Source organism: Rhinoderma darwinii, chromosome 4 (assembly GCF_050947455.1).
Source record: "Rhinoderma darwinii isolate aRhiDar2 chromosome 4, aRhiDar2.hap1, whole genome shotgun sequence".
Lineage (NCBI taxonomy): Eukaryota > Metazoa > Chordata > Amphibia > Anura > Rhinodermatidae > Rhinoderma > Rhinoderma darwinii.
This window is the reverse complement of record NC_134690.1, coordinates 201,395,117-201,409,535: the sequence shown is the minus strand read 5'-3', so window position 1 is coordinate 201,409,535 and position 14,419 is coordinate 201,395,117. Positions and strand designations below refer to the sequence as shown.

Here is a 14,419-nt window from a genome sequence, read left to right as displayed (position 1 = left end):
TTTTACCATTGTCGTATTTCAATAGCCATAACGTTTTAGTTTTTCCATACACCCTTTAGTGTTTACCAAGCACAGTGATATACATTTACTGGTGGCTGTGACTGGTACTGCAGGTCATTACCATTCAAGTGAATGAACTGAGCTGCAATGCCAGGCTTAGCGACTATTAAATGTATGACACTGTGCCTGGTAAAAAAATTATTCGGGAGTTGAACCCCCACCAAATATAATGACGGCCTATCATAAGGATAGGCCACCAAAACTATAGTCCCAGAAAACCAGTTTAAAGGCACATTTACTTTGTTGGGTTTTTTTTAAATTAAATTGCATATATTTTGTGCTTAGAAAGTATTTTTTTTCTAATGGGGTTTAAATTAAAATGTTGCTTTGTTTGGGTTTTGCAGCTGACGTATATACACCACATAGCAAGCTGCAAAATGCCGTTCACAAGAAAATCTGTCAGACTGGGTGTCTACGGAGCTGATTGTTAAAATAATTGTCCACTACTGGACAACTAATGACCTATCCACCAGAGAGGCCATCAGTATATCATCGGTGCGGGTCCGACACCCAGACCCCGCACCGTTCAGCTGTTTTGGCTGCCTGCGGGCAGCGTATGTCGTTGCACAGTATGCAATGTAATGAGCCGGAAGCAATTGGCACCGTACATTGCATAGCAGTTGTGCTGCAGCTCGGTTCCTATTCACTTGAATAGGAACAGAGATGCAGTACTGCAGCTCGGCTGCTATTCCGTAAGCGGAGCGATCTGCTTCCAGCATGGACGTCCAGTGCCCAGAGGTAGCCGGAGAAGCTAATCGGTGTGGGGTCTGAGTGTCGGACCCCCACCGATCATATACTGATGACCTATCCACTGGATAGTTTGACATCCAGACCATGAACCGATCAGCTGCTCTGCCTGCCTCCGGATGTCATTGCACATTATGCAATGTACAGAGCTGGTTGTATTGGCTCCGTACATTGCATAGCTGCCATGCTGCAGCACTGCTCCTATTCACTTGAACAGGAGCAGCGCTGCAGTACTGCATCTCGGCCACTATTCCGTGACCAGAGCCATCTGCTTCCGGCATGGGTGTCCGATGCCTGGAGGCAGCCAGAGAAGCTGATCAGTGCGGGGTCTGGGTGTCAGACCACCACCGATCATATAATGATGACCTATCCAGTGGGAAGGTCATCAGTTGTCTGGTAATGGACAACCCCTTTAATAAAATTTGAGTTGAAAATTGATTTTCAACTGAATTAGAAGGTCATTCAGAATCAATTAGAAGGTCATTCAGGAGAGCAGAGAAAATGTATTGCAAAGTTGTCCATGGCCTCTAAAATGGTTTTCCTTTGTCTGTACTTTTTGTTACTTTTTATTCGTTGTTAGTAGTTGTTCTGTCTTTCTGTAATTGTTACAATGTGTTACCCCAATATTGTGCTATGTAAAGCATTACAGAAGCGGATGGCGCTATATAAATAAATAATACGTGGCTCTAAAGTATTTTTATTTTATTATTTCCACTTCAACATGAACAAATATCCTGAGAACAAACCTTATTTTATTGGATCAGTCTAAAAAGGCTTACACAAAGTTCACAGTAGCCGTTGCTTCAAAAAGGTAAAATAAAAAAAGCATTACTACCTGGCACTGTTAAAATGACTTATCAGTCTGCTTCGTGGAGATTTAGATCTTATAAAACAACATGGAATTTAGCATCCCAAATAGCAGTATAAATAAAGAACAGCAAATCAGAACGCCTAAACATATTGAATATTGTATTGATCTCTTTAAGCAGTTGGTGCTGGTATTTTCTTTATCCCAGTTAATATATAGAGAATCCAACATATTAGTTATTCACAACTTACTGTAAATTGAATTCAGACCACTGAGAAAATAACAGCTGTGTCAGTACAATTTTAGAAACCTTATCCGAGTAAAGTATGAGAACTTTTTGTGATTTGACTATAGTTGACAGGGAGAAAAATCATTTTTCAAGGTGCTGACATGCAACCCATATGGTTTGGATGGCAAAGGATTTGATTATGTTTATTTTCTCTTTGTGAAAGTTCCAATTTTAAGAACTTAATTTGCATGTAATTGATGTAGCTGAAGACAATCTATTATATTTGAAAATCAAAACCAAAATAATACACTAAGCTCTATAGGTAGGACGGTAACAATTGGCTGTATATTTACTTATTGACCCGGCTTTTCTTATGGTTTCATGTACATGACGTCATTTTAAAATGTAAAGGAAAACTCCACTTTTACACAACATATTTATTACATTCTAGTTTAAATCTTCATAATAGTTAAACATCTTTGCTTTACTTATTTTGTGCCGGTTTTAAATTAGTTGTAGTTATATGATGTCTTATTCTTTATTCAGACAGAAAGCTACTTTCAAAGTTCTGCTGCCTTCCTATTACCATAAAGCAATGCATTGTGGGAGCTTAGGTGACAGTTACACAGTTCGGACTAAGCTGTTTAGTCAAATGAGTAATTGCAGAGTGCGGATAAACCGCGTACAACTTTCTAAGGGCCTGTTTACATCACCGTTCATTTCCGTTCCAGGGTTCCGTCGGAGGTTTCCGTCGGGTGAACCCCGCAACGGAAAGTGAAAGCACAGCTTCCGTTTCAGTCACCATTGATCTCAATGGTGACAGAAACATAGCTAATGGTTTCCGTTCGTCACCATTCCGGCAGGTTTCCGGTTTTCCGTCGGAATCAATAGCGGAGTCGAGATCAATGGTGACTGAAATGGAAGCTGTGCTTTCACTTTCCGTTGCGGGGTTCACCCGACGGAAACCTCCGACGGAACCCCGGAACGGTGATGTGAACAGGCCCTAAGAAGGAACTGGGAGAATTTGTATTTTCCTCCTCGATGTGAATAGAGAAAAAAAATTAACATAGCTCAAAATCAGAGCAAGATGAAGAAGAGTTTACTCGATGTTTATATCGATTTTAACACTGAAATGCTGTTCAAAAGAGGAGCTTTAACTTATTTTAAAATAATTTTAACTTATTTTAAAATAATATGCGCAGATAGTCTTTTCCCACTGTGAAATAAAGTGACACATTTTGACAAATATGAAGTAACTAATGTATTTTTAATTCTTTAGAATATTACTTAGTAGGGTGAGTGGAGTATAATCCAAAACAGAAATGTTTAAGTGATGAATAATCAGTTTTATGCTGAATCGGAAAGTCTAGTCTCTTTCAGGCACTGGAAAAAAGTCACTGTTTTCAGGGCTGCGGGATTGTGGACTCCAGAAAAGTACCCAATAAAAGTGTTCGTGATGAGTGACTTGCGAGAAGATTCACAATAAATTCATCCTTTAGCAATCTTCTGCAAAAGAGAATAAATGAATAATAAATTGCTCCATTACTTAGCTACTTCTTTAAAGAGGACCTATTACCATTGAGCATATTACAGTAAGCATGAGATAAATATAGCAACACATCAAAGAATTTACCCTTGGAAGTTTAATGAGTGTTAATACAGTCATTGTTATAAGACAGCCATCTTGTAAACCGCTTATGAGAGGTGCCATCTTGAATTTGGCAGCATAGCATAGTTTGCCAAAATAAGACACACCCCCAGATTCCAAGCTTGTATGCTCTACACTTACAACATTCAAGCTTGTATGCTCTGTAGTCACAACAGTCAGCGCCTCTTTTCAGAAGCAGTGTCACACAGTCATGTTGTTATTGCTGCGTCCGCGTATCTAATTCCATGATAATTAAGATGAGCTTAGATATACCGGATACATAGCACTATCGTGAGATATTGTGTTACTGAGCCAGTGTCTCTCTAACCCCTTAATATTTGAGACAGTATATATTATCTAGTATAGCTAAGCCTATCATGTGCAATATCGTGCTGCTCAACTAGTGTATCTAAGCGTATAATGTGTGATACTGTGTGAAGCCATTGTATCTAAGCCTATTATGTGGGAAACAGTGCTGCTGAGCCAGAGTATGGCCCTTTACTGATCACGTTAATGGCATCCGCTTAACGTGTATGCCAGGAAAAGCTCTCGACGTATACACTATAGAGATCCATTATCCAGGCGGATGGCAAAAGAGTGTCCTTTTAGCTTCTGTCAGGTGTGTATACTGAAAACAAAGAGTATTAACCCCTTAAGGACACGGACAATTTTGGCCTTGAGGACAGAGCAATTTTTTTTATATTTCCCTCTTTGCATCCCGACGCTCATAACTCTTTTATTTTTTGTACGACGTAGTTGTATGAGACTTTGTTTTTTGCGGGACGAGTTGTACTTTATGTACGTACCATTTTTTGGTACAAATATATTATCGTTTAATTTCTATACATTTTGAATTAGATTAAAATGCAGAAAAAAAAGCAGTTGCGCAGCAGTTCTAATATTTATTTTTTTACACCATACACCGATCATCATAAATAATGTTATACATTTGTTGTACAGGTTCTTACGGTCGTGGCGATACCAAATATGTCTATATTATTTCATGTCTTGGGACTTATATTTTAAAAAGTTTATTTATTATAAAAAAATGTGTGTCTGTTAAGGATCTGCCAGGCACAGCTTCTGTATCCACGCCCATAGGTAATCAGTCTGCACCTGCTTCTATGTCTGTGAGACTGACTCAGTCTTCCACCACTCAGGATGGCAGGCTTAGGAGTGGGAGAGCCTATCACAGCCTGGCCAGACGGAGCTAGCTCCTGCCCTCTGTCTATTTATACCTGCCTTTCCTGTTCCTCCTTGCTTGTGATTCTTCTCGTTTGGTTTCCTGGCCCTGCTGCAGCTTCTTGTACCATTTGACCCTGCTTCATATTGACCCTGCTTCATATTGACCCTGGCTTACTGACTACTCTCCTGCTCTGCGTTTGGTACCTCGTACACTCCTGGTTTGACTCGGCTTGTTCACTACCCTCCTGCTCTGCGTTTGGTACCTCGTACACTCCTGGTTTGACTCGGCTCGTTCACCACTCTTGTTGCTCATGGTGTTGCCGTGGGCAACTGCCCCTTTTCCCTTGCTTCTGTGTACCCTTCTCCTTCACTTGACCCTGGGCTGTCTGGATATATGAGTTGTGGGCTTTGATCGCGTCACAGTTATCTTCTGTGATGCGATCAATGTGCAGTCCCCCCTCTTTGAACGCCGCGATCAGCTTTCATCGCGGCGTTCAAAGGGTTAACAGCGGAGAGAAGAGGTTTCTCTCCTCTCCGCTGTCAGAGCGGGGCCGTGGCTGTGTATTACAGCCGTTGCCCCGCTCTCGATCGCACACACAGAGACGGCAGAGACTGCTGTCACACAGGACGAGTATGCTCGTCCTAATGCGCGAAGTGCTCGCCGCTCAGGACGAGCATACTCGTCCTGTGTCGGCAACCAGTTAAAACAGCATAGTACACCCTACGATACACCATACAATGATTTTTACAAGGGGAGCTTATTAGCGACTTATCCCACTGTATGCTTATATAGTGGGATACATCAAAGGTATACGCCAGGAGTTTTTCCGTATGCCTCAAACGGATGCCACTTTCGTGATGTGAACAGTGCCTATCTAAGGCTCTGTGCACACTGCGTTTCATCCTTTTGTCAGACGATCTACCTATGTATACAGTACCTACAACGCAAGGCTTTGACAAATGCCACTGTATAGGCATACGTCGCCCATTGACTGCCTTTGTAAAAAAAAAAAAAAAAAAAGACACGCTTCCCCCATGATTTTGCAAAGAATGGGAATTCATGTCAGCTATATCTGGCATATAAACAAGACATATCAGACAACTGGTTATAAAAGTCTGTCAGAATTGTGTAGCAACATCGTGTGCAATTTGCCTTTTTTTTTTACGATGGTTTTTGGTAAATCGTGGCAAAATGGTGTGACGGCAAAAAAAACGCAAATTGGGCGCGATGTGGGAGCACTGGATAACAGTCTCCTGCTTGCCTGCTAAGCGGGTGGAAAGGCAGCCATCAGTTCATCATTTCCACCTGCAACAAAGAAGACTCAGGCTGAGGCCTTATTCAGACGAGCGTGTCCACTTGTGTGGCATCAATATTCCATTTTTTTTTCTTTTCTCATCATTCTTTAGCAACTGGTGAATGAAACACGGACAGCACACAGATGTAGTCCACGTGCTGTCCGAGTTTTTCACGCACCCATAGACTTCAATGGGCAACGCGTTCGGCAAAAACGGACTAAAATAGGACACGCGGTGAGTTTCACACAACGGACACACGCTGCATAAAAAATCACGCATGTGTGAATGGCCCCATTGATTTGCATGGGTCCGCGTGCTGTTTGTTATTTCAACGGACGGCACGCCGACGTAAAAAACGTTCGCCTGAATAAGGCCTTAGATGTATTCTCTCGTGTGCAGCACCACAGCTCTCCTACTGTGCGCCTCCCTGCTACCAATTCCTCTGAGGCAGCACACATATTTTGTAACTTCTTTGCTTTCATTGGTTGTTAGGGTTGTCAGTATGGACAGTTCCCTTGTGATTGGCTCAGGCTGATTAGCTGCAGACAAAGTTTTCTGCGCCACCGAGCATACTGGAAATTTCCAATGAATCTGCCTAGCGGCGACTTTGGAGAGGAGTCGCGTAATTTGCATAAAGGGCGCATGCCAAATAGAATCTAATTACACTGGTATTTTTTTTTTACTACTTTTATTAAGAGATTTTATTATTTTTTTAATGGACAGAATTTTTTTTCAGTAACTGTTTCGGTGATCGGTCCCCTTTAACTATAATGATTATTACAGATTTTTGCAAATTTGTAGTGTAATCAAAAACACTTCTTAAATTCTTGGCAGTATAATTATGAATATTCCTATAAAACATTTTATGGTGGCCAAAATTCATAACCTGCGTAGATACATTATTATTTTCATTCACAATAAAGCAGCAACTTTACATCTTTAATGAGAAAATCTAAAACTGATCAATTACCATTAAAGGGATTTTCCAGCCACTAAAAATTGATGGCCCATCCTCATGATGGGCCATCAATAGCTGATGGGTTGGGGTCTGACTCCCAGGACCCCTGCCGATCAGCTGTTTTGAAGGGGCCACAGTGCTCGTACGAGCGATGCTCCCCTTTATTTCTTCTTGCTCACTGAGAATCGTGGACCCGCATTTAGCGGCGATTCACAGGTATTGCAGCCTTTTCTCCCATTCACTTCAATGAGAGAAGAGGCTGCAATACCTGTGAATCGCTTCTAAATGCGTGTCGGCGATTCACAGGGATCAAGAAGAAATAAGAGGGAAGCACACGCGCTGTGGCACCTTCAAAACAGCTGATTGGCAGGGGTCCCGAAAGTCGGACCCCGACCCATCAGCTCTTGATGGCCTATCCATAGGATGGGTCATGAAGTTTTAGTGGCTGGAAAACCTTGTTAATAAAAAGAAACACATTTAATCTTCAAACGACAGCGATAAATGTTGAATAATAATAAAAAGTTAATATCACGCACATTTAAATACAATTTATGAATAACAAAAACATATATAATGTTACAAAGTATAATGTAATTAAAATAAATTCTCCATATTAAAAAACAAAAAAACAATAGAAATGCTGATCAATGTTTACGGTGTTTAAAATGCTTTTCATTAAAAGTAATAGAATAAAGTTGTAAATGCTTTCACTCAGTTTTTTATAACTCCCGTATTGATTTCAATGAAGAGCTCCCATGCCCGTTCTTCTGAGAAGTAGGTTGTCCCTAATGATCAGGTCCTATTGACATGTCATAAAACACTATTCTGAGAAAACCTATCATTTTAATGTCATGGTGATCACCATGACAACCCCTTCGTAAAATGAAGCCAGTCCTGGTCTGTCCATATGCCTTAATAAGGCATGGAAAGGGGTTGTCTTAGACATACTGAAACTTTTCGCGCTATGGACAAGTTGTGAACATAAAGACCACAGTATGCTGCTCGCAATTAAAGATAGTTGTATGGACAAGCAAGGCACACAATGCCTATGCAGCCACCATACCCCGAGATCTTCGTTCAGGCACCAAATTGGGGAAAAAAAAACATTGCAAAATTATTGAACATTTAGGGTGAAATTTATTAACGGTTTTATGTCCCTTTTATGGAATGAAAAAGTCACATAATTGTAGCATACTTGCAATAATTTGCTACTTTTTGCCATTTTACGCTTCTCTTGCAACTTTTCCAAAGTGACGATAAAAGTCTTTGGGGTTCAATGGGAGGTGGCATGGCCTCCATAGGACAAACCAATTTACTATAAGTTACTCCAGAAATTGGCGTAAAACATAGCGCAAATCTACGCTCATAGCAGGCATAAATCAAAATTTTTTTGGGCACACTTTTTGGCAAAATTTATTAAGAGGTTTGTGCCTCAATAAATTTGGCGTATTATACACCAGCGCAGTTCAGTTTAAGACTAGTGTATGAAGAACCAGTCTTAAATAATTCCCCCCTCAGTGTTTCTACTTTGCTTGATCTGCATTAGAAATATAATATTCAGTCTTATCCAGTATTTGGTCCAATGCCTATTAGTTAGATGCTCAGGATATATAGATCTCTTCTGGGAGGGACCTGCTGACTGATCGAGACATAAAATATATATATATATATATATATATATATAAAACATATTTGACTGCCAAAATTGTTTGTATGTTTTTGTGTTTCTTATTTCCCCAATTCTTCCCCTATTATACAACGTTTAAAATGTCTGCTCTGTTCTTCATGCAGAAGCTGTACATAAATTCAGAGCAAGTGGAGAAGGGGCATATGGATGCAAATATTTCCATTATCTTGTGTAGGAAGACACAAAAATGTATTTCTGTTCTTTTCTATTTCTTTGTTAAGAATTCTTAAATTATGACTTAAGCCGGAGGAAGACATCTGGGTAAAGACATATGAAAAGCTCATCTGGCATAAAAAATGATATTTGTACTTTTAAAAACATTTCTTTCAGCCAGAACACAGCAGTGGAATACTTACAGAAATTGTATTGCTCTGCTCAGTAGTTAATCATTTTTCGCAGCATATCAAAGCACTTCCATTTATCAGGAATATAGAAAGGTTCAAAGATGTGAGGAAACGGCGTGTCATAGCCACATACTCTGGCTATTGGAGCTTCGAGATTCAAGAAGCACTCCTCCTGCAAATGAATTACAACGAGACACAGCATGAATATTGACAAATATCTTATTAGCTGGGTTCATGCTAAGAGGAGGAAACGCTGAGGTTTGGAATTACATGAATACCACTGATGACAATATTCATCTTCAAAACTATGCACAGCTGGGAAGGCATTCGCAGAACATTAAATTACCAGTTTTATAAACTGACCATTTATACGAGACAAAAACCAGCAGCAAGTCAATTAAACACTGTTATACTCCGAGCGGTTACAACTGGTACATTTCACTCCCAAGTTATAGTGCAAGCGTTATAAAACTTGTATAAAAAACATCGTCTACTTTGTCCTCATAGAGAGAACCATTGTGTGGAATGCATTAAAAGCACTGAACAGAATTTTGTGGTATATATCTATCAGAAAAATGGTCTACCAGTATTTTTTTTCTGTCTGTCTCGGTCTTCTGGACCAATGACTGACAGCAGAAACCTATAGGACCCGGTGAGAAAAAGCGTTTGCAATTGCGGTCAGGCCAACCCATTAACAGTTACCATAGTTGTCTGAACTACAGTGTTAAATTACATCAAAAAGCGATCGTGACCATATGTATTAGGAAGATTGTCTACACGGTCATTTAATTGTAGAAGATAAATATGGCTGCATTGGCAATATCGTGAAATATAACAGTCAGTGACACGCAAAACTGTATGGCATCCAGAAAAACAGACATGTATTTAGAGTGTAAATGCCATTGTCCTGGCCGCCTAAACAATGCTAGAGGAGATTTAGCCACGCAATTACGCCAGTTTTCTGGAGTAATTGCATTAAAAAAAAAAGGCATTTTGCATATTTATAGAGGGTCTCTGACAAAAGAGGTCATGGCCAGAGTATGACTCATTTACCACGATATACCACGTGCTGCAGGTTGGCGATTACAGAGCATAGCCAACCAGTTCTTTAGACTGGCATACCCCTCAATAGTCTGCCAGTTTTCATAAATGTGCCCACGTTGTAGGACGGTCATTGAGGTGGTTTTCTATAGAATGTAATAGCAATAAAAACTATAATACAGGGTGGGCCATTTATATGGATACACCTAAATAAAATGGGAATGGTTTCCTGTTTGTGGCACATTAGTATATGGGAGGGGGGAAACTTTTCAAGCTGGGTGTTGACCATGGCCGCCATTTTGAAGTCGGCCATTTTGTATCCAACTTTAGTTTTTTCAATGGGAAGAGGGTCATGTGACACATCAAACTTATCGAGAATTTCACAAGAAAAACAATGGTGTGCTTGGTTTTAACGTTACTTTATTCTTTCATGAGTTATTTACAAGTTTCTGACCACTTATAAAATGTGTTCAAAGTGCTGCCCATTGTGTTGGATTGTCAATGCAACCCTCTTCTCCCACTCTTCACACACTGATAGCAACACCGCAGAAGAAATGCTAGCACAGGCTTCCAGTATCCGTAGTTTCAGTTGCTGCACATCTCGTATCTTCAAAGCATAGACAATTGCCTTCAGATGACCCCAAAGATAAAAGTCTAAGGGGGTCAGATCGGGAGACCTAGGGGGCCATTCAACTGGCCCATGACGACCAATCCTCTTTCCAGGAATGCTCGGACCTGACACCCATAATGTGGTGGTGCACCATCTTGCTGGAAAAACTCAGGGAACGTGCCAGCTTCAGTGCATAAAGAGGGAAACACATCATCATGTAGCAATTTCAGATATCCCGTGGCCTTGAGGTTTCCATTGATGAAGAATAGTCCCACTATCTTTATCAGAAACTTGTAAATAACTCATGAAAGAATAAAGTAACGTTAAAACCAAGCACACCATTGTTTTTCTTGTGAAATTCCCGATAAGTTTGATGTGTCACATGACCCTCTTGCCATTGAAAAAACTAAAGTTGGATACAAAATGACCGACTTCAAAATGGCCGCCATGGTCAACACCCAGCTTGAAAAGTTTCCCCCCTCCCATATACTAATGTGCCACAAACAGGAAGTTGATATCACCAACCATTCCCATTTTATTTAGGTGTATCCATATAAATGGCCCACCCTGTATAGACAAAACAGTGTAGTCCGGACTCTTTATTGGAACAGAATTAAAATTCATATCCACTAACAAATTCTTGTATGTTTCAGGTCACACTGCTGTAATTTGCTAAGAGTAAAAGGCAGACTGAAGCCTAAAATAATAAAATATACAAAGAGTTTTTACTTTCATAGGCATTTTAATCCACAGGGTTAAGCCCATGTTCGAGAATGGGCTTAATCAGAATTGTTGATTGAAACACAGTATTCTGGACTGTCATGTGCACATCTGGATCTAAGGGATGTAGATAAAATCAAATGTTTCACTTTCTACGTTTCCGTGAAGTTTATTAAAACTGTACTCAAAAAGGTAAAAAAAAAAAACTTTACTTGTCAACATATAAAAATGTACCGTATACCACATGGGGGGGGGGGGATTTATTTAGCACTCTACGCCAGTTTTCTAGTGTAGCAAAGTCCCAATTTGCGCAAAAATGTTGAGGCTTTTCAATTAATATACCGCCTCTGCCACTTTTCAAAAAGTGGTTGGGGCTTATCAGGAGTGGGAAGTGCCACGTGGCATAATAAATTTACTATAATTTATATAAATCATAGCGCAAATCAATGCCAGCTCCTTCCTGGCATAGATATTGTGGCGCAAGGACTGCCAGCGATGCACAAATTTTTTTAAGGTGCGGCTTTCAACAATTTTAGCGCATTTTACTCCAACTTTCTTTCGATTAAAATTGGCGTATGAAACACCAGTTTTAGCAAATTCCCCCCTTTTTGTAAATAACTGAAAACTGTAAAATAACCTGCCACATGTCTATACTTTGCATAGTTTTACCAACGTGGAAATAACTCTCAGTCCTGTAAAAAATCCTTAGGTTGTCTCTGCATCAGCCATGTAGAAGCAACCACCCAAACCAGTATAACATTCCTTCTCCGAGCTCCAAACCGCAGCGGAATTACATCCAGGAACATGTAATAGCCAAACACTTTTCCTAATGTCTCTGAAGGCGAGGACATTATTTTATGGCCCCATTATAACAAGTGATTATCATTGGGATTAATACAATAAATGTGTGATCGCCGATCGCAAAGAAAATTGGCCAAATGATCAACAATGAATGATGAAGTATTTCTCATGGTTGACAACATTTTGATTCACGCATGGAAGTATACTCTTCATATATCAGGTGTAAGCAAAGATGTAAAACATAATGTTATCATGATGCTTCAAGAATATGCAGGTATTGCCATGATGAGAGTTCTGAATTTGGCTGGCTTTCAATCATGTAGTTATTTACGGTGCACACAATGTTAATGTTTTCTTATTGGTAGACTGCTGGTAGAAGTAGCAGCTATGATATCAACAGCCAACGATTCTAGCCATTTGGGGAAAAAAATGTACACAACATCACATACAGTAGCATAGCTGAAGAGCCACAAGCATGTCACCAACAGAAAAATTCAATATTGTGTTAAAGTGGTATTCCGCACTGAAATATTTATGGCATATCCACAGGATATGCCATAAAATGTCTGATAGATGTGGGTCCCAGCACTGGAACCCGCACCTTTTCCTAGAACGGGGGTGAACCCTGTTCTGCCTGGTAAAAGATGTATCGGCGCCTACTTGCTTTATTGTATTTGTAACGCCCATAGTAATGAGTGGAGAGAGCCATACACATGCACGGTCATCTCTCATTCTAATTCATTCTCCGTCTGGATGCGGTGGCCCCCTTGTAAGGGGCAGGGTTCTGGTGAACCCCATTTTGGGGATAGGCATAGGTCTCATTACTGGGACCTGTGTTAATCTGACATTTATAGGGTGTTTTGTGGATATGCCTTAAATGTTTTAGTTGGGAATACCCCTTTAATTCGCAAATCATCTGTTCAACAGTTTCAGGATGGAGATGAAAATTGCACAAAATATTGTATGAAAGTTTCATCTATAGTGTTTACTGATGTGTCGTTTAACCAGGAGTCTAAAAAGAGCATTTGAAATACTGTATGCTGCTCACATATGTGGAACAAAATGTTTTAGTTTACAAATGTTTACCTAAAAATTGGAGCTTGAATTCTAGCATGATACACATATCTAACTGATAATGAAGAAAAACGATCTGTCGTGAATATTTGCAATTTGAATAAATACCAATTTGAAAATGTGTTTCTCTCTTCTGGATCTTAGTAATGAATTAGCCTCCGACTAAATGCGAATAGTACTTACAGAATGAATGCTGTATAATGACTTGATGAAATTGACAATTTAAACCTTAGAGAAGGTTAAATAATAAAATATGTTAAGTGAAGTCCTTTGATGAACATTCGATGTGAATTACTAAAAAGCAACGTCAAATTAAAATATTCACAGCAACCTACAGTATTTAACCCTGGGGCAGACAGACAGTACAGTGCCCCCGTGCGAGAACACTTGAAGGCTGTGTGTACTTTTGACATTTTTTTAAATAAAACTGTGCAGTGTGATTGGTGCAACTTCCTAAATACATTTTATTAAAAATAATTTTTACTTTTGGAGATACAGCTGCTTTGTATTCTGTATACAGAGCAGCTGTATCACTCAATAAGACCTGAATCCGTCAGGTCCCCGGGACTGACGGGTTCAGTGACAGCGGGTCCCGCTGAGTTGACAGATACAGGTTTAAGCACTAGATACAGCTGCTCAGTATACAGTATACAAAGCAGCTGTATTTTAAAAAGTAAAAATGATTTTTAATAAAATGTATTTAGGAAGTTGCAACAAATCACACTGACGGACAATTTTATAAAAAAAAAAAGAAAATTTCAAAAGGTGTAAATAGACTTTAAACTCGAATAACTCAGCAAAGAGCACCCCTTTATGTGTCTTCTACAAACCACCAGTAATTCTAAGCCATGTAAGTCATTCGCTCAGTCTCTTGCATGCAATCTCTTAAACACTAGGAAGCTGCTTTTTGAAGGAGAAAGTGGGCCTTATTAACTACATGGGCCCCAGGTCACAGTTTGCACATATGATAGGCCCACCCCGGATTTAAAAACTGCAGTACAGTTCACACGACTCAATCTGCACCAATTTATGGCACAGCTTATTTGACTTTAGAGGAAAAAATGTGAAAAACAATTTAGAATATCTTGCTTCTATTATTGGATAGGATTATTTGAGCCTGAGGCTGCACTACTAACATCTGTCAGATACAGAGTTATTAAGGAGACCAATATTTTTAACAAAAATTGTTCATAAACCATAGTAATGCATGG

The 14,419-nt window shown here is 39.7% G+C and overlaps 1 protein-coding gene across 2 annotated transcripts in view; it reads right to left on the bottom strand.

The window, feature by feature from the left end:
• Positions 1–3,092: 3,092 nt before the first annotated feature.
• Positions 3,093–14,419, bottom strand: part of BCKDHB (branched chain keto acid dehydrogenase E1 subunit beta) — a 281,425-nt gene continuing 270,098 nt past the window's right edge. For both annotated transcript variants that reach the window (XM_075862066.1, XM_075862065.1), the window contains exons 10-11: positions 8,975–9,134; positions 3,093–3,350 (exon numbers count right to left, since the gene is read on the bottom strand). In XM_075862066.1, the coding sequence (XP_075718181.1) occupies positions 8,994–9,134 (141 nt within the window). In that variant the 3' untranslated portion in view covers positions 3,093–3,350; positions 8,975–8,993. The remainder of the gene's footprint in view (positions 3,351–8,974; positions 9,135–14,419) is intronic.